The sequence below is a fragment of the Balaenoptera borealis genome, assembly GCF_965194805.1.
Source record: "Balaenoptera borealis genome assembly, chromosome: 5".
NCBI lineage: Eukaryota > Metazoa > Chordata > Mammalia > Artiodactyla > Balaenopteridae > Balaenoptera > Balaenoptera borealis.
Genome location: NC_138862.1, coordinates 83689974 through 83713947, shown reverse-complemented (window position 1 = coordinate 83713947; position 23974 = coordinate 83689974). Strand labels below are relative to the sequence as shown.

Genomic DNA, 23974 nt, shown 5'->3' with positions numbered 1-23974 from the left:
ATAACGTTCGGTTAACAAAAGACGCATTAATACCTCTCTGGTCAGTAATGTGTCAATGTACTGTTGAATTCTGTTTGCTAATGTTTTGTTGAAGAATTTTGCATCTACTTTTATCAGGGATACTGGCTTGTAATTTTCTTGTAGTATCCTTATTTGGCTTTGGTATCAGGGTAATTTTGGCTTTGTTAAATGAGTTTGTTGAGTGTTCCCTCCTTTTCTGTTTTTTGGAAGAGATTGAGGATTGGTACCAATTCTTTAAATGTTTGGTAGAATTCACCCTTTAAAGCCATCTGGTCCTGGAATGTACTTTTTTGGGAGGTTTTTACTAATTCAATCTCCTTACTAGTAATTGTTCTGTTCAGATTTTCTATTTCTGCACGATTCAGTCTGGGTAAGCTGTATATTTTTAGGATTTATTCACTACTTCTAAGTTGTCCGGTTCGTTGGTGTGTAATTGTTCTCCGTCTCTTATGATCCTTTGTATTTGTGTAGTATGAGTTGTAACATCTCCTCTTTCATTTATAATTTTATTTATTTGAGTCCGTTGTGTCCTCCCCCGACCCCCGCTGCTTTCTTGGTAAGTCTGGGTAAAGGTTTTTGTCTATTTATCTTTTCAAAAAACCAGCTGTTAGTTTCTTTGATCTTTTCTACTGTGTTTTTGGTCTCAATTTATTTCCACTCTGATCTTGATAATTTCCTTCCTTCTACTAACTTTGGGCTTAGTTTGTTTTTTTCTTTCTAGTCCCTTATGGTGTAAAGTTAGATTGTGTATATGAGGTCTTTCTTTTTTCTTAATGTAGGCATTTATCACTGTAAACTTCTTTCTTAGAACTGTTTTTGCTGCATCACTTAGGTTTTGGTGTGCTCTATTTCCATTTTCAGTTGTCTCAAGATATTTTTTGATTTCTCTTTTGATTTTTTTTTTCACCTATTTGTTGGTAAGTAGCATGTTGCTTAATCTTCACATATGTGTAAATTTTCCCATTTTCTTCTTGTAATTGATTTTTAATCTTGTTTTAAGTATAGTTAATTGGTTTGTTAGGAAAAAAGAATTCGAGTAGTTTATTTTTTTTCTCTACTCTAGGTACATACCTCCTGATAAGAGAGAAGAAAACGACCAATCAACCCACAAGTGGATGGTATATGTCCGAGGGTCTCGTAGAGAACCCAGCATTAATCATTTTGTCAAGAAAGTTTGGTTCTTTCTTCATCCCAGCTATAAACCAAATGACCTTGTGGAAGTTAGGTGAGCACACTTGAGTTATTAAACCTGAGAAGTACAGATTTACTGAAGTGGAAGGAAAGTGATTTAACTTGAGAACACTCCCTTGAAATTCTTGTGTTATTAATAATTTACTCTGCTTCGGCTTTTAGTCACAGTATAGTTTTAGCTGTGGTTCCCTCTTGCAGATTTCTGTCTCACTGAACAGGTACCATCCCCTTCTGTCAGGTTGTTACCATATGAATTACATTAGCTGATTCTGCTCTCCTCTGGAAATAGCTTAACTTGTTTATACAGATACAATGTTACTGTTTTTTATGATTATCAAAATATAATAGAATTAAGTAAAGGTTTCTGAAATTACAGAAATATTTAATGTTGAAAGTTCTCCATGATCTCACCTTCTCAGAAGTAACCCTTAATGATATTTTTCCTGTATATATAAACCTAGTATAGTTGTTGGGGTTCTTTGTTGTCATTATTATTTCACAAAGATGGAATGATAATATATATATTGTTCTGAAATTTGTTTCATTTAGGTGTATTCTTTACATCTTTATGTGATGTTACGTATCACATATATATTCATTATATGAATGTATTGTAGAAGTGGTTGTGGGTCTTTATCAGTGAAATCTCCTGTATCCTCAGCTTTCGTCAGAACATTCCCTCCACTCCTGACTCTTAAGTAAAACATGGCTATCTCCTGAGAACACCACTTCTCCCAAGAAAACTTTCAAGTGGCAGCTGTTTTTTTCTCTCACACAGCATGTACCATTGGGTCTAAAAATGGGGTGCATGTCTTTCTTGCTCATATTTGTGGCTTCTAGACCACCCTTTCCCTTCTTCTCTCTAAAAACCTCAGCTCCTTTGAAGCTTCGTAAGATCTGCTGCTCTTCCTTGTCGCAGGCATCTACTGATTTCCCAGTCAATCCTCTCTTTCAAAAACAGTTTTAGCACCTGGTGTACTGATCTTCTGTCTAGCAGTGCTCTTTTTTTTTTTTTTAACATTTATTTTATTTATTTTTGTCTGCGTTGGGTCTTCGTTGCTGCTCACAGGCTTTCTCTAGTTGCGGTGAGTGGGGCTACTCTTCATTGCGGTTTGCAGGCTTCTCATTGCGGTGGCTTCTCTTGTTGTGGAACACGGGCTCTAGACGCATGGGCTTCAGTAGTTGTGGCACGTGGGCTTCAGTAGTTGTGGCTCGTGGACTCTAGAGTGCAGGCTCAGTAGTTGTGGCGCATGGGCTTAGCTGCTCCACGGCATGTGGGATCTTCCTGGACCTGGGCTCGAACCCGTGTCCCCTGCATTGACAGGCAGATTCTTAAGCACTCCGCCATCAGGGAAGTCCCTCTAGCAGTACTCTTGCCCTCATTCTTAAGGGCTTTGACATGCAGATAGACAATTCGTCCAAAACCCTGGTGTCCCAGTTCATTGATAACCTCACTTTAATAATAAGGTTATGGTAGTGATATACCATAGAATCTAAGCTGAGTAAGGAGAGAAGGAGATTACATAAGAGCAGTGATGGGTAGTGCAAACTGGTGTGGGCAAGAAATGGAAATCTCTGTGGGGGTCAAAGGAATGGAGTTGGAAGATAGGAGTTGTTGGTCAGAAAGTCAAATACCTGGAAATGAGATATTTTTGTAGCTAATACAGAACATTTATCTTCTTCATATGGATAGTTATGCGTTTATCAGTTATCAGCTGATCTGTCCTTTAATACACACTAAATTCTGACATAAACATGGATCTGATGCTAGATTCTGTTAATGATTTTAATTCCTGTACTAGTATTATACTATTTTTTAAAATTAATTAATTAATTTATTTATTTTTGGCTGTGTTGGGTCTTCGTTGCCATGTGCGGGCTTTCTCTAGTTGTGGTGAGCTGGGTCCACTCTTCATTGCGGTGCGGTGTGTGGGCTTCTCATTGCGGTGGCTTCTCTTGTCGCGGAGCATGGGTTCTAGGCGCGGGGGCTCAGTAGTTGTGGCTCGTGGGCTCTAGAGCTCAGGCTCAGTAGTTGTGACGCATGGGCTTAGTTGCTCTGCGGCATGTGGGATCTTCCCGGACCAGGGCTGAAACCTGTGTCCCCTGCATTGGCAGGCGGTTCTTAACCACTACGCCACCAGGGAAGTCCCTATACTATTTTAATTGTTTTGCTTTATAGTATATTCTGATGTCGGGTAGAGTATGTTCCCCTGATTATTATTATTCTACAGTTTTTGTCTTGTTCATTCTTGAGTATATATGTTGTTCCAGATTAGTTTAGAATCTCTGTCAAGTTATGGATTGAAATTGCATTGAACTAATGATTAATTTTCACACTTTTTATGATATTGAATCTTTCTGTCTTGTCTATCCTGGAGAATCAATCAGTGTAAACAAGATTTTTTTCTTTTTTTTTTCTTTTTTTAAATTTTTATTATTTATTTATTATGTTTATTTTTGGCTGTGTTGGGTCTTCGTTTCTGTGCGAGGGCTTTCTCCAGCTGCGGCGAGTGGGGGCCACTCTTCATCGCAGTGCATGGGCCTCTCACTATCGCGGCCTCTCTTGTTGCGGAGCAGAGGCTCCAGACACTCAGGCTCAGTAGTTGTGGCTCACGGGCCCAGCCGCTCCACGGCATGTGGGATCTTCCCAGACCAGGGCTCGAACCCGTGTCCCCTGCATTGGCAGGCAGATCCTCAACCACTGCGCCACCAGGGAAGCCCAAGATTTTTTTCTTTTAATGTTGATAAAACTTCCTTTATTTTCTTGACATATTTCACTGGATAGAACCTCAGAAAAGTGTTGATACTCTGTTTTTTTCTAATGGTAGAGTTTGATAGAGGAGCAATTACATTCTTAGGCTCTCAAACATTAGTATTGAGAAGGCCTTGTCTGTGATTTTGTTTCAGTCTATACCTGATTCATGAAATCTTTCAGAAATACCCGATACAGCTCATCTAGCCTCACCTGGAATTCCACTGGTGACCTAGACTTGTTTTCTTTGCTAGGAATATCATCTTCCTGTTGTCTGTCTTCTTCACTTACACACACATGCACATATGCATATGTACACGCACACACTGTCTTTCTTAAGGTCTGCTGTTTATGCTTCAAGACATAACTCAGGTTACTTTCTCAGTGAATCCTTCTTTGCTCTACTTTCTTACAGGGGTTAAAATACAGTAAATGATTGTTTACTTGAATCCTTGGGATAGTAACAATATTTTATAGTTTAAGATAGCTTACAGGGTAACAGTATTTTCTGAGTTTAGATATACTGACTCCAGATAAGTCCAGTATTTTAATACACATATTTTAGTGAGTTTGGTAAGAAATAGTAGATGAGTTTAAAAAGTGCTTTGTCTGTAAAAATATAAATAATAAAAAGAATATATGTTTTAATGTCCAGACCAGCAAGAAATTCCTTTATATCGTAAAAACAGCAACAAAAATACTGTTTTAGGAAAACATTTTATTTAATATAAAGCATGTAAATCAGTTAAAATGTATTAATCATATTTTTTATTGATGATAAACATCTGATTTACCAAAAATGGGATTAAAAACTCATTACATAAAACCCTAATACTTAATGATGCAAATCAATGCCTATTTTATTTCTCAGTTCTCATCCCAGGAATTGGAATTTGTGAAACACACTGAGTTCCTTTAAGTTTTAGAATATATCATGCAGTAATATATGAAATTGTATTTATTAAGAAATCTTTACTAATCTGCAGGTAAAGGTGGCAAATCACACTTATCAGGTTGTATTGTAACAGTCTGAGGAAATCCAAGGAAAAGATCATACATATAGCTCCTCTTCAAATTTCTCTCTCATCTTATACATCTGGAGTATCTTCTGTTAATAGTAAATGAACTTTATTTTCTGAAATTTATGAGGCTTCACATCATGGAAATAGCCTCTGACAATTATTTTCTGTCTGGTCCATGCCACTCTGACAGTATTGCATAACTGGCTGTGGTGGTATATCTGACCAGTTAGTTTTTCACAGCTTGTGAATTGCACCATTACTACATACCTTTCCCAAGAGCATACTTTCCCATACTTTATTAGCTACTGGGTTATGATTTTTAAATAGTATTTTAAAAGAGATCCTTGCTTGTGTGCTTCTGGTGTTTAAAACTCCTGAGAAATAATTTGTTAATGATTAACCACATCTCTGTGTTTTTATAGCAAGTAATGTATATAAGTTTATTATTACACTTATTAATTTACATGTATGTCTCCCTTACTAGATTTAGAACTTCTCGATGTTTGGGGCCTTTTCTTAATTCTTTCTCTCCCTGTGATCTAGCACAGTGTCCAGCATGTAGTAAATGTCATTTCTTGTTGAGTGAATTATTGAATTCATGATATGAGCCATTCCATTTGTAGGTGGCTGTGTTTGTTTGGAAGTTTTTAATTATATTGAGCAGAGACCTAACTTCTTTAACTTCTAAACAGTACACTTCCCGTTTGTTTTGTAACACCCCACAGAATCAGTGTAGTCCCTTTTCCATGTAGCTGTTGTTCAAATATTTTGAAAGCAACTGTTAGGTCTCTTCTATTCTCCTCCAAGCCAAATATCCACATTTGTTTCAGTTGTCTTTCATGTGACTTTGTTTTATGTTCTCTGCCATCCAGGTTATGTTCTCTGACACACTCTGGTTTGTCTGTATTCTTAAAATATTCTTCTTAGAGCTAAACTTTAAATTTCAGGTAGGACAGAACATTAACATGTGTCCTAGATTTAATTATAACTGTGTTCTTTACAAGGCTTTTAAGATGTTTCTTGTGTCAAGTATCTAAAGTAACGTGATGAGTAGGCGAGATCTTTTCAGCTGCCTTGAAACTTGGGGATAATCTTTGTCTCTGGACCAAAGCACATGTGTGTTCATCGTGCACTCTGAGTCTCCTCGTCAGAGCACATTACCTGATGAAGAGCATAAGTAGATTCTGTTCCTATAGACCATCTGTTTTCCATTTGGTTCAGTTATTCCTTAGCCAGCTTCTTAAAAGCTGTGACTGTAAACTTTGCTTTTAGGCACAAGATAGTCACTAAATGTATGCTAGGCTCAGGACTTGATACAGGGATTGCAGAGATGAAGAACACATGGTTACTGTGTCAGTAGAATATTCCTGCCCTTGGTGCGTGAGAGACTAGAGTGTGCTCGGCCCACAAGGGAATGTCCTAGTGAGCCTCTTCAAAACGTTTATATCATTAAAAAAAATAAGCATGGGCCCTGGAGTTTAAATCTCAGATCCACTACTTATTTGCTGCATGACCTTGGGCTAGTTATTTAGCCTCACTGTGTCTCAGAGGGGATATTTCATATTGTGATTCAAAAATTAGATAAGTTAATAGATATAAAGGGCTTAGAACAGTGGTAGGATCATAGTAAACAATATAAGTGTTTGCTTCTGCTGCTGTTATAAGGAACAGAATGTGTTTACCCTGAAAAGAAGAGAACTTAGTGGAATGTTTGAGTTTTTTTGAAGGTCATGTGGAGGAGGAATTTGTGATTGCAGAAGGCATACTAGAAGTAACATGCAGGAGGAAGATGAAATATTTTTATAACAGAGCTCTTTAGAAATGTGATAGAGAGTGTTATTAAGGTAATGAATTCTGGGTCACTAGAAGTGATCCTAAAAGACTGGTTGCCCATTTGAATTATTTGGGCAAGGAATTGTGCTTCATTCTGTATTTTTAGGAAAGCCATTTTTAAAGCCTAGTATTCTGTGGGTTGTCTTCTTGGTTATTGATACATTTCACCCTCTATGAGGAATCTAGAAATATAGAAGTCTATTTAGGGGAAGCAGTCCCTTTTTGTGTGAAATACATATGTCTTTTGAAGTATAACATTTCTGTAGCTGTCTTATCTGTTGGTAGGTCTTGGATTCCTTTTTTGTTTCCAAAAATATGGTTAGGGAGGAATTTCCTGTGAAAAAGCATTGTTCCTTTTTCCTGATCTGTCTGTCTTCTGTCTTCCCTGGCAGCAGTCCTTCCTGTCCATTCACTAGAGTTTAGCCTACGTACACAAATTGAGGAGCACAGCTGATTTACTATATCCTTTGTAAGAGAAATTCAGCATACAAACCATGAGATTGACGAATATTGCAAAATGAATTTGGGCCATCCACTTAGCTTTACCGGAATTTAAGTGACTAAACTTGTCATCAATAGAATTTCCCTTAATTATTCTTCTTAAGTCCACCATGTCTGTAGACCCCACTGTATCTCTGGCTTTGGATTCCTTTTCAAGCTGCTTTCTCAAGTCAGCCTTCTCATTTGACCCCAAGCCTGTCTTTATTGCTGTCTGAACCTATGCTGACATCATGGCTACTTCTCTTACTAACTCAGCTGGTTTCTTCCATCCAGGGCACTGTGTTTCTTTGCTTTCTTTTCTCTAGTTTATAATACAGCTGTTGCTTCCTCTACTTTCCAGGCTGCTCTCATACTCAGGGATTTTTCCTGCTTTGGGCTCTCCTGGTAGCCTCTGGTTTTGTGCCTGATGATTCATATCAGTTCCTAGACTCCTCTCAGGTTGTGTTCTTGGACTCTGCCCTTACTGAATTCATGTCCCTCCTTAGTTTTCCAAAAGCACATCCCACTGACAGTCCTTTCTCCCTGCAATCTTGGCATTCTCTCTCATTACAGGAATTCCAAGCCATTGATTCATAATGAACATTTTCATTTTAAAGCATTCTCTCTTTCCCCCATTAACTTAAACCATGTTATTCTTGAGTACATGAAGGTCTCAATTAAATTTTTAAACTTTTTATTCTGGAAAATTCCAGACCTATATTGGGTTGGCTAAAAAGGTCCTTTGGTTTTTAAGTAAAAATAAAAGACACATTTTTCATTTTCACCAAGAACTTTATTGAACAGTGGATTCACCGTTTTGTTCCACTACCTTCTGCCATTTTTCAGGCAACTTCATAATTCCATCTTTCCAAAACTTTTTATCTTTTTGAGCAAAGAACTGTTCTAGGTACCTTTTACAGTCTTACAGGGAATTGAAATTTTTTCCATTAAGCGAATTCTGTAAAGACTGAAATAAATGGAAATCCAAAGGTGCAATGTCTCGTGAATACGGCGGATGAATCAGAACTTCCCAGCCAAGCTGTAACAGTTTTCGTCTGGTCATCAAAGAAACATGCGGTCCTGTGGTATCCTGATGGAAGAAGGTTATGTGTTTTCTGTTGACTAATTCCGGACGCTTTTGGTCGAGTGCTGCTTTCAGTTGGTCTAATTGTGAGCAGTACTTGTTGGAAATAATCGTTTTGTTTTCCAGAAGGCGCTCATAATAGAGGACTCCCTTCTAGTCTAACCATGTACACAACATCACCTTCTTTGGATGAAGACCGGCCTTTGATGTGGTCGGTGGTGGTTCATTTCGCTTGCCCCACAGGCAAAGCTTCCATTCCACATTATTGTACAGTATCCACTTTTCATCGCCCGTCACAATTTGTTTTAAAAACAGACTGTTTTCATTATGTTTCAGTAGAGAATCGCATGCGGAAATATATGGTCAAGAAGGTTTTTTTGCTTATGTAGAACCCAAATATCAAAGTGATTAACATAACCTAGCTGGTGCAAATGATTTTCAGTGCTTGATTTGGATATTTTGAGTATGCCGGCTATCTCCCACGTGGTATAACATTGGTTGTTCTCAATTAATGTCTCGATTTGATTGCTGTCAACTTCAACTGGTCTACGCAACCGTGGAGCATCGTCCAGCAAGAAATCTCCAGCATAAAACTTTTGTAAACCACTTTTGACACATTTTGATCAGTTACAGCACCTTCTCCATACACTGCACAAATCTTTTTTTGCATTTCAGTTGCATTTTTATCTTTCTTGAAATAATAAAGCATAATATGCCTAAAATGTTCCTTTTTTCTTCCATCTTCAATATTAAAATGGCTACACAAAAATTCACCAATTTTGATAAGTTCTTTTTTAAATGCACGCTGATATGACAGATGTCACAATACAATCTAACAAAATTGTTTCAAATGAAGTTAAAGACAACTAAGCGCTACTAGAGCGAACTTACTGAAAAAAATGAACGTACCTTTTGGCCCACCCAGTACAAAGTAGAGTATATTGAATCCTCACGTACCCAACACCAATTATCAACAGCATGCCAGTCTTTTTCTCATCAATCTTCCTTTTTATTCCCTTCACAAATTACATTTTGACTGCTGAAAATTCTCTAGTCCAATTAGCATTCACACACATTCCTCTCTATTCACTAGAATTATATAAAGTCCTATATAATTTGTTAAGTCTTCTTAGTAGATAGTTTCAAATAAATTGTCACTTTCAGATTGAGCACTCATGATTTATTTTGTTTTTGCCAGAGTGGAGGAATAAATGATTGTCTTGGGGTAGGGAACGTACCTCACAGCCTATGTCTATCAAGTAGCAATCAAGCTTTAATACTGCAACATCCATCAAATCACCTTAGTTCCCTGTCTGTGAAAATAATGACACTGGATTGTATGGTATAAGTGTCTTAGCTCTAAGTATTCAGTAGTTGAAAGTTTAATGTAGGTTTGAGTTGAATTTTTTATGATTTAGCATTTTAGCAAAATTCAGCATATTGATTTAGCATCAAGTGAGGAAATCTAAATAATTATTAGAAACATGTGAAGTTCTAACTTAGCCATTATGGGAAAACTATTCTTTCTAGAATGAGAGAGTGAACATGGACTAATATATTAATATCTGCTTTTCCCTAGAGAGCCTCCTTTTCACTTGACCAGAAGAGGCTGGGGTGAGTTTCCTGTCAGAGTTCAAGTTCACTTTAAGGACAGCCAGAACAAGCGGATAGATATCATACATAATCTGAAGGTATTGTAACAAAACATTGCTCCCCAGAAATGAAGTATCTTTTTTCACCTCCACTTGAAGTGGTGGGTTAGGCCTCTGAGAGAAGTGGCCATGGATAGTGGGAGCAGGATAAATCTTTTTGAGTGTGTTTTGCTTACTGCTACAACACTTGCCTTCTGAAAGCTGGGGAAGGGCTCACTTTTTTACAGCAGAATGTATATTCTTTAAAAAGATGAACTGGTCAGATAATCAGAAGAATCTCTGATCAGAGATCACTGGTACTGTGTTACCTGGGGCTAACAAGTAAATGAAATCTTTTTCTTTTTAATCTGTATTTTACTTTTTACATTTTAATTTTCTGTAAAAAGAGGCACAAATAATAAGCCTTGTCTATTTATCTCTTAAGGATAAAGATAGAAGTGAACATATTTTAGGAAATATTAAGTACTGTGGAAGGTTGTAATACTTTTGAAATCCTTAACTGATATATCCAGATGGTTTATTATGTAACCATTACAAATTTTATTTTAAAAAGTGTTTTTTATACATGGGAAAAACTACCATTATAGCAAATGAAAAGCATAGAGTATAAAACTATGTATATAGTATGAGGCCAACCGAGATTTTAAATAGGTAGAAAAAACACAAAAGAAATACCCAAAAAAGTTGGAGTAATTGAAGTAACGACATTGTGGGCAGTTTCTCCTGCCCCTTTTTTCTGTGTGTGCATGTGTGTGTTTTTCTTTTCCAGTTTTATATAATAAACATTTAACTTTCATAGTTGGAACACAGACCATTTTTTTAAAGTGCCCCACATCCCTGTCTGTAGTAACCTCGTGTACATTTTCTCCCGTAAAATATAATCCTAATATTGAACTTCTCCCAAAGCGCCCTTACTTTGTGATTTACCACATTATTCCCATTAATTGTCCCCAGGTGAATCTGAGTACATTTTCAGAATTCCTCTTTTGTTCCCTTTGTTCCACAAACATACCTTTTTCAACCTTAAGGCCGCCTGAGATTTGTCCTCCATTGTTGGTAAACAGCACTACTTAACTTCATGTTTAAGTTATTTTCTAGAGATTACTGTAAAACAAGATTGCCTTATAACCTCAGAGAAGAACTGAAACCAAATAAAGAACATATAGCCACTTTGTTCGGAGGGGCAGGATATGTTCCCACTTACTTAGAGGAAGGTGTGAAATAGTTTTGCTTTCCTCTTAACTTATTTTAAGCACTGTACATACCATCTTATATTGCACTGGGCCCAACCCTAATCCCTAAAATAAAGGGAATTGTTTACATAGTTTTTATACATATTTTATTGTCCTTATCACTTAGAGTTCCTGGTGAATGATTGAGACAGTTTTAAAAGTATTTCTTACCAGATTTTCCTTAATTTTAGTATTTATTACGTGTTGATTGGCCTTGAGAACTTAAGCACCTCTGTTGTGACCACTGATCTTTATTTATTATGGAGTATCATTTTTCCTGCAATTTCTTTGTTAACTCTCAGAACCATCTTTGATTCTTCCCTCTGAGTTCTAAATATTTGTTCACTTGCAAACCATTACTCTTTCTTCATAATTTTTCTTATAGACTACCCTTCGCCCTTTCCACTCTTAGTAGGCTATTATTATACTCTGTCTCCTGATTAGCTTCTTTAATGCTAATCTGTCTTCTTTCCCCTCAGTCCATTCTGTACACCGCCATCAGATTAGTCTTCCTAAAACAGGAGAACCATTATGTTGTTCCTCTCTGAGAAGCTTTGATTGAATTCCTGTTATTCAGGTTCAGACTCCCCTGCCTACTATTCCAGGCTCTTCACATTTTGACTTGACGTACTTACCCTAAATTATCTCACACTAATCCCCTGCCTGAACATCCTACTCCAGCCAGGTCAGTCTGTTCATGTCCCAGAAATGCCTTAGGCCGTCTCTTAAGTCTTCTTTTATGCTCTCGCCTCCTCGAATGCCTGTGTGTATTCTTTCCATTCTTCATGTTCCTGTGTAGCTTTTCCTGGCTATTAAAGTCCATAGCGATCTCTCTGTATTCTGAAATTCTGTAGTACATAACAATCTATATTTGATACTGTAATAATTACATTATATACTAAATACTCAGTTTTAAGAGTTCAATAAAATTTAAAGTTTCTGGGATGAAATTCACATATCTGCATCCCTGACAGGTAGTCATCTAACCTCTCCTCAACCATCACTGGAGCACAGTAATTCCCAAAACAATCCGTTTATCCATTTAGTAAATAAACTTTTAGAAGCTTCTTTCATAAATTTACCTAAAACTGCTGCCCGTTTCTCCCCCACCACCCCTTCTAAGCTTGATCTCATTTATCCTAGTTTGATTTCTGGAATAGTACAGAACAGGACTTTGTTTTGTTTTGTAAGAACTCTAAAAATGTTTAATGATAGCGTTTGTGTCTCTCCTTAAATCATTTCTTCCTCAGCCAAAACCTGTTCTTGTAACATTTCTTGTATGCTGTGCTTTCTTTCCAGTTTCTCTTGTCATTTTGATAATAGTTCTATCAGTGTCTCTCTCAAAATGTGGTCCCAAGAATAAAACATAGGCCAGTGCAGATTACAGAGGCTTAATCTATGCTCTGGATCTATGCTCTGAAGGATATGCAAAATGGATGTAGCCTTAAAATTGCCCATATCTTTTTAACAGTCATACTGTTGGCGAAGGTTTAAATGTTAAAACTCCAGATCTCTTCCATGGGGCTACTATAAATCTACCCTCTATTGCCTTTTCTATTATGAACACTAGGTCTCATGACTGAGTTGTCTTCTCTGTGTTGGCTGCTAAGGAACTCAGCCAGACTGAAATCTACTTCTTGCAAGCCTTTAGAATTTTCTATTTACTAACTTATCCCTGGCTTCATTTTTTCCCCCATCTTTCCTTTTCTTTTCTTTCCTTTCTACCCAACTTAACCATTTTTACCTATTGATCTTACTGTATAAGATTTACATGGTAAGCTGCCACAAATCCTTTTTTTAAATTTTAATTTTAAATATAAATTAAAGTATAAGAACCTAACCTCTTTGTATGTAATTGTAAACTTTTTTGTTTATATTATTAACATTCCCTCAATTTATACTCCTTTCTCTCCTCTAAAGTAAATCATCCATGAAGCTAATGTACTGGTAGTTATTAGTATTGCCTATATTGCCTAAGTTTTCATTCATTTTTTGCACAAGTGCTTAGTAAATATACCCTAAGTATATAATTGTGTCATCACACTGCATGTATATTTTTATAGTCTGTTTTTATAACTACCTATATGTCTGAGGTTGTTTTTATTTATTTTACTCAGTTCTTCTCTCAGAAAATTGAGGGTTTTTATTGACATGATGAATTTATACATTATGAAAAAGTAGATCCTATGATATGAAGACTTGCAGTGAAAGGGGTTTTAGATTAAGACTGTATCCTAAGCTTTAAGCATAGTGAAACTTATCCTAAGCTTTAAGCATAGTGAAACTTAATACTCTTCTGTCTTTCAATAGCTGGACAGAACTTATACTGGCTTGCAGACTCTTGGAGCAGAGACGGTAGGTTATTTTCCTACAGTATTATTTGGGAACAAGTAGAATGAAAATTGATCTTCGTTTTTAATTAGGAAAAAAAAAAGTGCTTAATTTTAAAAAAAGTTTCTCTCCCCCCTTATTTACTTATTTATTTTTAAATTGTGATAAAATATACATAAAATTTACCATTTTAATCATTTTAAAGTGTGAGGTGGTATTAAATATATTCACATTTTCATGCAGCTGTCACTACCATTCATCTCCAGAGAACTCTTCATCTTGGAAAACTGAAACTACCCATTTATAATAACTCACCCTCTTCCCGCAACCCCTAAACCACTCTTCTATTTTCTGTCTCTATGAATTTGACTACTCTAGGTACCACATAAGTGGAATCATACAGTGTTCTTTTTTTTGTGTGACTGCCGTATTTCACTTAGCATAATGTTCTCAAGATTCATCCACATTGTAGCATGAATCAAAATTTCCTTCCTTTTTAAAGGCTGAGTAACATTCCGTTGTATGTATACGTCACATTTTGTTCAACCACTTATCTGTCAGTGAGCACTTGAGTTGCTTCCATCTTTTGGCTATTGTGAATAATGCTGCTAAGAATGTGGGTCTCTCTGTTCGAGTCCCTGTGTTCAGTACTTTGGGGTGTATACCCAGAAGTGGAATTGCTGGATCGTACAGTAATTCTATTTTTAATTTTTTGAGAAACTGCCACACTGTTTACCATAGCAGCTGCATCATTTTACATTCCCACCAACAGTGTGTAAGGGTTTCGATTTCTCCACATCTTTGCCAGTGCTTGTTGTTTTCTGTTTTTTTGATACTATCCAGGGAGTGTGAGGTGGTATTTCTTTGTGGTTTTGGTATGCATTTCTGTAATAATTATTGATGTTGAGCATTTTTTCATGTGTTTATCAGCCATTTATGTATCTTTTTTGGAGAAATGTGAATTCAAATCCTTTGTCCATTTTTGAATTGGGTTGTTTGGTTTTTTGTAGCTGAGTTTTAGGAGGTGTCTCTATATTCTTGAGATTAATCTCTTATCAGATATATGATTTACAGATATTTTCTCCCATTCTGTGGGTTGCCTTTTCACTCTGTTATCATGTCCTTTGATGCACAGAAGTTTTAAATGTTGATGTAGTCTAATTTATCTGTTTTTTCTTCTATCTGTACGTTTTGTATCATATCCAAGAAATCATTGCCAAATTCAGTGTTATGACACTTTGCCCCTATATTTTCTTCTGAGAGTTTTATTGTTTTAGGTGTTATGTTTAGGTCTTTGATCCATTTTGAGTTAATTTTTGTATATGGTGTAAAGTAAACTTCCACCTTCATTCTAATGCATGTGCATCTCCAGTTTTCCCAGCACTATTTGTTGAAAAAACTGTCCTTTTCCCAATCAATGGTCTTGGCACCCTTGTCAAAAATAATTTGACCATGTATGTGAGAGTATATTCTATTCTAATGGTATCTTTGTCTGTCTTTATGCCAGTACCACACTGTTTTTATTACTATAGTTTTGTAATAATAAACTTTGAAATCAGGAAGTATGAGACCTTCAACTTTGTTTTCCCACCCCATCCTCCCCCTCCTTTTTTGGTATTCATGATATATCAGCAGTAGCCATTATGATTAGAATTAGCTAAGTTAAACCTTACTCTCTTTAGGGAAATGTGCTGTCTTATGCCAGAAGATATTTATTGAGCACATACTATATGCTAAGCACTGGTTCAGGTACTGAGGATACAAAAATGAACAAATGAGAGTAGCTACTACTCTCGAGGAGTTTTATTCTTGGTTGTATTGAGAGTGGGGAGAAGGTATATAGTAAACATAAAAGCAAATAAGATAATTTCACTTACAAATAAGTGCTATAAAGAAGAGAGTAGCCGGAGGACAAGTTGGGTGCTTTAGCTAGGTTGGTTAGGGAAGGCCTCTCTGAGAAGGTGACATTTGATTGAGACCTAATGGTGAGAAAGAGGCAGTCATGCTGAGATTAGGGGAAAGAGTGTTCTAAGGTGCAGAAACACTAAATGGAAGGTCCCCAATTTTATGATTGGTTTCATTGAGTTATCTATTAAGCCAGATTAGATTACATTCTGGGATAAATCCTTTAGTTATTGAGATTGAAATTGCCTTTGAAGTATGAATAGAAATCATTTGCAACGTCTGTTAGAGCACCATGTTTTGAGACAGGTTTGGGGCTTTCTGTGACATTGATGATGGATTCATGAGCCCACTTGTTGCCCAATCATGTAGGTAGTGGATGTTGAGCTCCATCGGCATTCTCTTGGAGAAGACTCCGTTTATCCTCAGTCCTCTGAGTCAGACATCTCAGATGCCCCACCATCCTTGCCTTTGACCATTCCAGCCCCTGTGAAAGCATCCTCACCAGTAAAGCAGTCACATGAGCCAGTACCTGATACCTCTGTGGAGAAAGGTAGTATATATTTTTCCTTGTATGGAAATGCATTTTTACCTTGTATAGAGCAGTCATTATGGCGTGTTCCTTTCCATCACTTGATGTTGAACTGCTGTCTTCAGCGCCTTATGAGTGTATGGAAAATAAATTTTGCATAAGTAGGCATGCTGCTCTTCTACACAGACCTATTATGAAAATAGCCAAGCCCTTACTCTTCTCAGAAAAAATTTTTTATGCAGTTTTATCGACATTTTATAGAACACAAAACTCACTGAAAAGCATTACATTTTTATTCTTTGATGAATATAATGGTTTCCTCTAATATGTTACAGGAAGACTTTCTTGTTTGGTCCCTAATTGTGTGAACAAGAAGTTCAAATATTAGTATCTAATCTTATTTAAAATACAGTATAAGACTTATCATCAACAAATGTATTTTGACTATGGCATTTTTTAATTTAGTAAATATATAAGTATATAATTAAGTATTTAAGTGTTTACTTATATAACATATACAAATACATATACAAATACGATATACAAATCGATTCTAAATGGTGTTAGTTTGGTCTGCAAGCCTACGTTTAATGTGATGTTAATATTTTAGTTCTTTTATAAAAATCTCAACTTTATTTCTCTTAAGTTTCAGTTGCATCTTTTTTATGGGCATTTAATAAAACAAGACATCATTAGATTAAGCTAATGCTTTCTTTTGAGTTTTTCTTCTTCTCTAAACAGTTTGTCAATTCATATATAAAGAATGGGAGAACATAATGAACTTGTAAATTTTATTATGTAGTGTTAGCTAATATGTTTTCTAATTTTTTAAAAGAAGCATTTTAATGAAACATGATTCTAGGCATGATATTTACATTTCACCAGAAAATACATAAAGCAGTGTTAAATACCAGTCAACTGTATTTATTTTACTACTGGTAAATGGCTTAAATGGTTCTTGAAATGGTGAGGGATTTCAAAGTGGTTGATGACTTATTTGCCTGTTTCATTTCAAAAAGGATTCCCAGCCAACACTGAAGCTGAGAGACACACTACATTTTATTCTTTGCCATCTTCATTGGAACAAACACCCACCAAAATGACAACATCCCAGAAAGTTACCTTTTGTTCTCATGGCAATTCAGCTTTTCAGCCAATAGCATCAAGTTGCAAAATTGTGCCACAAAGTCAGGTTCCTAATCCGGAGTCACCTGGAAAATCCTTCCAGCCTATCACCATGAGCTGCAAGATTGTCTCAGGTATACATGGTATATATGAATTTGGTGTGTGTAAAAATTGTTGGAATGACAAAACAAAGTACTATGGCTTTTTTTTTTTTTTAGTTTTTCTAAGCAGGGTTTTTGTTTAGTTAACAAGCAAGCTAATCACTGTTGATTAGCAAAGCAAAAGTGTCACAAAACAAAAACAAAAGTCATTCATATGGAAACAATTTTTGAATGAGGAAAGAAATAAAATTCAAAGCAGTCAAATTTTCATCTAGAATCAGCACAGGTAAATTGTTTGCTAGGATGTATGGTGGAAACTAAGGTAGAAATTAAGTTTGGGAATTATATATGGAAACCAGAGTGACTAGTAATAGAAAAAATTTAGATGCCTTTTGGTTTGTAGTTAAGCTTCAAGGGTTGGTTTGGGATTGAGATATCTTTTATACTCTATAACCACACTAGAAATTTACTCATTCCTATGATCAGTAGGTCGTTCTGAGGTTTCATTTTCACTGAGGTTGAATTGTCCATTGCCTCGTGACAGTTTATGTTAGGTAAACTTCTAGTAGAAATATGCTTTATAGTTTTGGCTGTGCCACCTCAGAAAAGACATGAAAGTGAGTCAATAGAATACCTAGGCAGGGGGAGACTTCTGTATAATTCCTAAATGAAGGGGGTGGGGGGAGTCTTCAGTGCTAAAAATAGCTAAGCAGAAATATGATCCAAGTCCTTGAAATTGATGAAAGGTAAAGAATGTATAATTTTACCTACCAGTTAGAAGCATTTTGGAACTTGCTGCTTCAGAGGTGGAATAGGCTGAACATATAAATTGTTTTGAAGGTTAGAGAAATTCATGGATAACAGATTTGATCAATAACGGTTGAGGATGTTTAATGATGTATCTGTCGGTAACTTCTGAGAGCTATGGGAACACGAATCTCTGGATTGTGGCTGTGACATGGTATGGAGAGAGACTTTTGTTTCGGTGGATGAATTTCATATTTTCCTATTGGAAATTCATTGCAAATCAAGACTTGGTTCCTAAGTCTAGCAGTTCACTTGCCTCCCTAGCTTCAGTTTCTTCAAGTGTAACCAGTATTATAACAACCTGCCCAAGTTGTTGTTACCTGGGGATGCAGCAGTTCCACACTTATGTAAAGCACTGTGTTTTGAACTTTAATGTGCCTGCTGGGGTATCTTGTTAAAATACTGCTTTGTTGATATATTCGGTAGATCTGGGGTAGGACCTCCGTATCTGTTTCTAACAGGCTGCCTGATGCTGCTGGTCCATGGAAAAGGATGTAGAGAGTAAAACGCACTAACCCCTGGCCTCAGCTGCTGCTGCTCTCAGCACCTGAAACTTACAGGCCCATCCTCTTCTCCCAGCTTGTCACCTTTGTACTGGTGGCCCTGCCCCTCCTCCGTTTTCTTTAGCATCCTCTTAGATGGGCTGAATATATCTATTTTGTTTAGTTTATTTTGTTTCTCTTTTTTATTAATAAAGGTTCCCCTATATCAACCCCAAGTCCATCGCCATTGCCTCGAACCCCAACTTCCACTCCAGTCCATGTGAAGCAAGGCACTGCCAGTTCTGTTATTAATAATCCTTATGTTATCGTGGACAAGCCAGGGCAGGTTATTGGAGCCACCACTCCTACTGCAGGTGTGTGTTTGAACGGAACAATATTCGTGCAATCCCCAAGATTTGATCTTTTTTAAAGGTGAAATCCTAATGTGACTTAGTAGCCATATAATGAGAGAATGAAATCTTCAACCATAACAAGAGGAGGGAATACATAAGAGTGTGTATATATACATATATATATATATTTTTTTTTTTCCAGTGCTGTTTCTCTGAGGGAAGATTTACTTCTTGTAAAAGTTATATTTTTAGGAATTTACTTAAGTTTTTTTTTTTTTAATTTCTTAAGCTTCATAGTGAACCATAATTAATTTTCTAAAAAAGAAAAAAAAAGTGGATTTTTTTCTCATTTAGAAGACATTCTTTTTAGGCAATGTGATTAACTTTTCCAAATTAAGCTTTAGAGCAAGAATAGCTTTGTGAGCCATATATATTTTTCCCCAGTGAAATAAAAAAGTGATCTTTACGTTTCAGTGAATAAGATAAAACTTGCATGTGGGAGGGAAACTGAACCCTGTGGTTATTTAAAACAAAAAACTAAAAACAAAAAAAAACTCTAATAGGAAGAATAAGAAGTCTTTGGATTCCCCGTGTTTATCATCATAACCTCATATAAATACAGAGAGCTTTTCAGGTTTCTTTGAGGTACTTTCACTAACATTTTATTTATTCCCTTCAATTAAACTGTTTAAACACATGCGCCTCTGTGTAAACTTTCCTGTAGCTTTCACTTCTAATAGAAATATCGAAAAAAGAAATAAGAGAAATGACTATTAAGTAATGAGACTGATTTTTTTCTAACATGTTTGATTTTAACACAGATTAATGTGTGTTGGGCCTTTCCAACTATTTTTTTAGAAAGTTATGTTCTTTAACAATGATTATAATTGTGGGACTCCTTTAAAAAATGCTACTTTCAGAGATTCCCTTTTGAGTACACTTAAGGATGCCAAGTAGGTGTCTTTTGAGGATGTTTAGTTTTAGGAATCAGCCAAAGTCTCTGCAGGCAAGTTTGGTAAATGGAGGAGGTGACCAAGTACCATTTTTAGTCTTCACTTACTGTTGACTGTAGATAATGTGACTTATTTTGATCAGACCCTAAAGGCAGTTGTACTGATGGAGTATAAAGTGTTTAATGTTGTCAGCATTTTGGAGTAGGTATAACCTTCCAGTGGAACTACTTTGAAGGAAGTAGCATTCAGTTGAATGCATACATTTTGGCACATTGTGAAATAGCCAACACCATTATGTTACAGTATCTCTTTCTATGTAAGTGCAGAATATATAATGTCTGCTTACTTTACTTATTCTTCTACACTTGCTTACTAGCTTCTTGTCCCTTTGCAGGTTGGTGAAGCGGTCAGCTTCACAGGATGAATCCTTAAGTGTTTTTTTCTATAATAATATCATGGTTGTGAGTTTTCAGCCCTTCAAAATGAACAATAAATAGTGGGGAGAAGAGGAGGGTGGTGGAAAATGGCTTTAAAATTCCATTTTGTAAATTTTACTTTGTTTATACTTTATTTTTAAATCAACCTTGCTTATCAGGAAGTCCTACCAGCAAGCTCTCTACTGCCTCTCAGGCCTCCCAAGGAACAGGTTCCCCGATTCCTAAAATTCATGGAAGTAGTTTTGTAACATCTGCTGTCAAGGTAATGCTCTTATTGCACTTTGCTAGTTTCTAAATGTGGTACATTCAAGTTGAGCCAGAATTTGCAAGTGATAATGCAGATTTCATAAAGTAGAATCTTCAAGCTAAGAAGTGTCATAAAGATCAAGTAAGTACTTCAGACTCCCCTACCTTACCTATGATTTTTTTTTGACAGCTTTGTTATACGTTTTTCTTTGCAAAGTAATAATTCGTATCTTTCCACAGTGTATTTTCCCCCTCCCCACCTTCTTCAGGGTAAGAAGTCCTTTGAAATTTACAATTCCAAATATGATCTGACTTGTTCAGATCATAGTGCTAGATATCTGCTCACTGTTCCACAGAGACAGTCACTGCTGTTGGCTTAGTTATTCAGCTTATTTGTTATTGTCTTGGCTACCTTAAGGCTAGAGCCTCTGAGGTATAAACTTCTGTTTGAGAATTCCTGAGAATTCAAAGATCATCTGTTACATGACTGGTGCTAACACAGCGTTTCTTATATCTAGGCACTTAATGGTGATGATATTGAGTAGTTTCCTGATCCAGGGCAAGGTTTCTCTCTAATGCAGTGTAATCTGTGAGCACTGTGTTCTATGAATGCCTCAATTGTAAGAATTCCACGAAGGTCTTAATTCTCTACCAGTGTATTTTTGCATGTTTGTTGATGACATTTTCATTACATAGTTAAGCAGTGTTCTTAACTTTGTTTCTTGCCCCCAACATTTATTTATGGAAAATTGCCTCTGAGACTTGCCTTTTGTATTTGAGGATTAGAGACAAATGACAGTAATTTTGAATTTTGACCTTTGCTGTCTTTGTATTTGCTAATTGTTCAAGTTCTTTTCATTGTATTGTTTTTAAAATTTTTAGTGAAAAACTTCCCCCTGCGTCCTGGGTATTTATTCCAGAGTAAGGATAACAGTTCAAGTTGCAAGTACTGTTACAAGGGTGTGGTGTACTGAAACACTGTCACTGCCTGTTACATTCATTTGTTTATTTAGTGCCTAGACTTTAGGGATAGAAAAGAAATAGAATACAGTACCTATCCTTTAGTAGCATCTGGCAGGGGACTGGACATGAAACCAATGAGTCAACTAGATATTAGCGGTAGTATGATAGGAGTCTTTCCGGTTTCCAGTGGGCACAGATGAGTAGGCTCTTGCCAGTTTATAGCCTTACTTTGAATTGTCTTTTCAAGCAATAGTAAAATGCAGGTGTAGGGACTCGGAAGACCCCAAAGAGTTTTGGGCTTTTTGTTTGTTTTTGTTGCTAGGGAATGTCACAGGTTTATATTAAATATGTGACTAGAGTGAAATCACTCACTTTATCCTAATTGTACAATATGTATTTTTACAAACACAGCAGGAGGATTCTTTGTTCGCATCTATGCCACCTCTTTGCCCAATTGGGAGTCACCCTAAAGTTCAAAGCCCCAAACCTATAACTGGAGGACTTGGAGCTTTCACAAAAGTAAGTATTCATGAGAGGATTATCCCACAAGTGGATAAGCTCTTGTTACAGAATCTTTTTGTGGCATGTTGGGGTTGATTGATGCTACTACCCCACAACATGGAACTTTTTAGTATGTCTCATCTCTAAGACTGGATCCTACTTCTGAGACATGCTTCCATTTATTTAGTGGTGTTCACAGGGCAGCCCTTGGAGTCTAGCAAGATGGGAACTTTCTGGTGCCGTTTTGCCACCAATATCTAAAACAAATGACGAGGTTGGTTTGCAGATACACTGGATCAAGTCCACATCCTACTTTTGGTCCCTTTAATAGCTATTATGGGCTATACTTAAGCAGTATTTTTACCCTTCTAGTGGAGTCATTGTTTACATACAGGGCTTCATTCATTCATTAATTCCTGCAGACAGAATAAATTCAAATATTAGTAGCGTTTTTCATGGGCTGTTTATTCATTGTCATTATCATGTTTGTTGCAAGGTAATCATCAAACAGGAACCTGGTGAAGCCTCTCATGTACCAACAACAGGAGCTGCCAGCCAGTCACCACTCCCTCAGTATGTGACTGTGAAAGGGGGTCACATGATAGCTGTGTCCCCTCAAAAACAAGTCCTAACTGCTGGAGAAGGGACTGCCCAGTCACCAAAGATTCAGCCCTCTAAGGTTTGTGTTGGGTAAGGATGGGGAAGTCAACGTGTCAGTGAACGTTGTTTGCCTAAGTAATGGACACGTGCTGAAAAGGGTGACGGTGTTGATGGTCCCGGGAAAACCTGTGGATGAAAGCCCTGTAGGAAAAGCAGATAAGTCGGTGTTTAACGCACCTGTTCTTGTCATAGTCATTAACAAGAGCAGGGACATGGTTTATAGAGGGCCCAGGGACAGTTCAAGAGGTGAAGGGATGCCGTGTTATCTCTCTGGCAGTGAAGATGATTGACGTCATGGACACAACTTTACACTTGATTCAAGTCTAACTGACAGGATCGAGGTCCACTGTTTTTACCTGTTTATTTCTGATAGGAGACTGCTATAGTTTGCACCTCTGATGTCTTGACTGTGTGATCTGTTAAATGATTCTTGGCTCTTTAGAGAGTTTATTTTCTTTATAATTTGGAGGTTTGGGGAATTTACATATTGAGAGAACTCTAAAACAGAGATACCTGTTTCCCTGCATCCGTTGTACTTAGGAGTGCCAAAGTATATCATGCTCTTATTTGTACATTATCTGTAATCCTCAAACAACCTTGCAAGGTGGATATTTTCACTGCTATTTTACAAATGAGGAAATTGTGGCTCTGAGAGGTTTAGCAACATCCGAGCATACAGCTAATAAATGACAGAGAATTTGAACCCAGGTCTAGTTGACTCCAAAATTCCCCATTCCAGAACTATTAAAATTTGTGAGCCATTGTCTGTAACCTAAGCATGCTTTTAGAACATCCAGAGTTAAATTATCTTATTTTTAGGGCAGATATATCCTAAAGCTATTAAGAGTACTATGTGAGGCGCTTGCTCTTCAACTTTAAAATAGGTTTTAGATATTTTGGTTAGTCTAGATGGCTGCATATAGATCGAGTTAAAAATTCATAGTCTTATAGGTGGTTCTAAAATCTGTAAGAGTTCATCAACCACTTTCCCAAACTTATCTGCTCATAAGACTCAACTGATGATTAAAAATATATAGATACTAAGGCCCCCATCTCAGAACTTCTTGGTGACCCCAGGAATCTGGATTTTTAACAAACTCTCCTACTGACTCATATGATTAGGCAAATTTAGGAACCATGGAACTACAGCATCAAATTTGACTTTGGGGCTTCCATAGCCAGAATCACTAAAACAGGCAACCCCCAACTACTTCCTGATGCTCCCTCTGTTGTTTTGGCTTCAGGGCTAAGCATTTTGTTCAAGTCCTTTCGTGAATCGGTTATTGTCATCTGGTCTTTGTACTCAGACACATC

The 23974-nt window shown here is 36.7% G+C and overlaps 1 protein-coding gene and 1 long non-coding RNA gene across 10 annotated transcripts in view; both read left to right on the top strand.

Moving 5' to 3' along the window:
- YEATS2 (YEATS domain containing 2) overlaps window positions 1–23974 on the top strand; it is a 109385-nt gene that overhangs the window by 48535 nt on the left and 36876 nt on the right. For 5 of the 9 annotated variants that reach the window (XR_014245172.1, XM_082393865.1, XM_082393862.1 and 2 more), the window contains exons 7-15: window positions 1085–1246; window positions 9963–10074; window positions 13578–13626; window positions 15877–16056; window positions 17052–17291; window positions 18763–18921; window positions 20449–20552; window positions 21911–22018; window positions 22497–22679. Coding sequence is in view for 8 of the 9 variants with exons in the window: in XM_082393865.1 (XP_082249991.1) it covers window positions 1085–1246; window positions 9963–10074; window positions 13578–13626; window positions 15877–16056; window positions 17052–17291; window positions 18763–18921; window positions 20449–20552; window positions 21911–22018; window positions 22497–22679 (1297 nt within the window). In the remaining variant the exon portion in view is untranslated. Of the gene's footprint in view, window positions 1–1084; window positions 1247–9962; window positions 10075–13577; window positions 13627–15876; window positions 16057–17048; window positions 17292–18762; window positions 18922–20448; window positions 20553–21910; window positions 22019–22496; window positions 22680–23974 lie in introns of all 9 variants that reach the window. The other 4 variants (XM_082393866.1, XM_082393864.1, XM_082393863.1 and 1 more) reach the window with 3 other exon arrangements.
- LOC309629837 lies at window positions 1254–6955 on the top strand. Its single transcript, XR_014245258.1, has 2 exons — window positions 1254–3599; window positions 3926–6955. It is a non-coding gene; the product is annotated as an uncharacterized lncRNA (long non-coding RNA).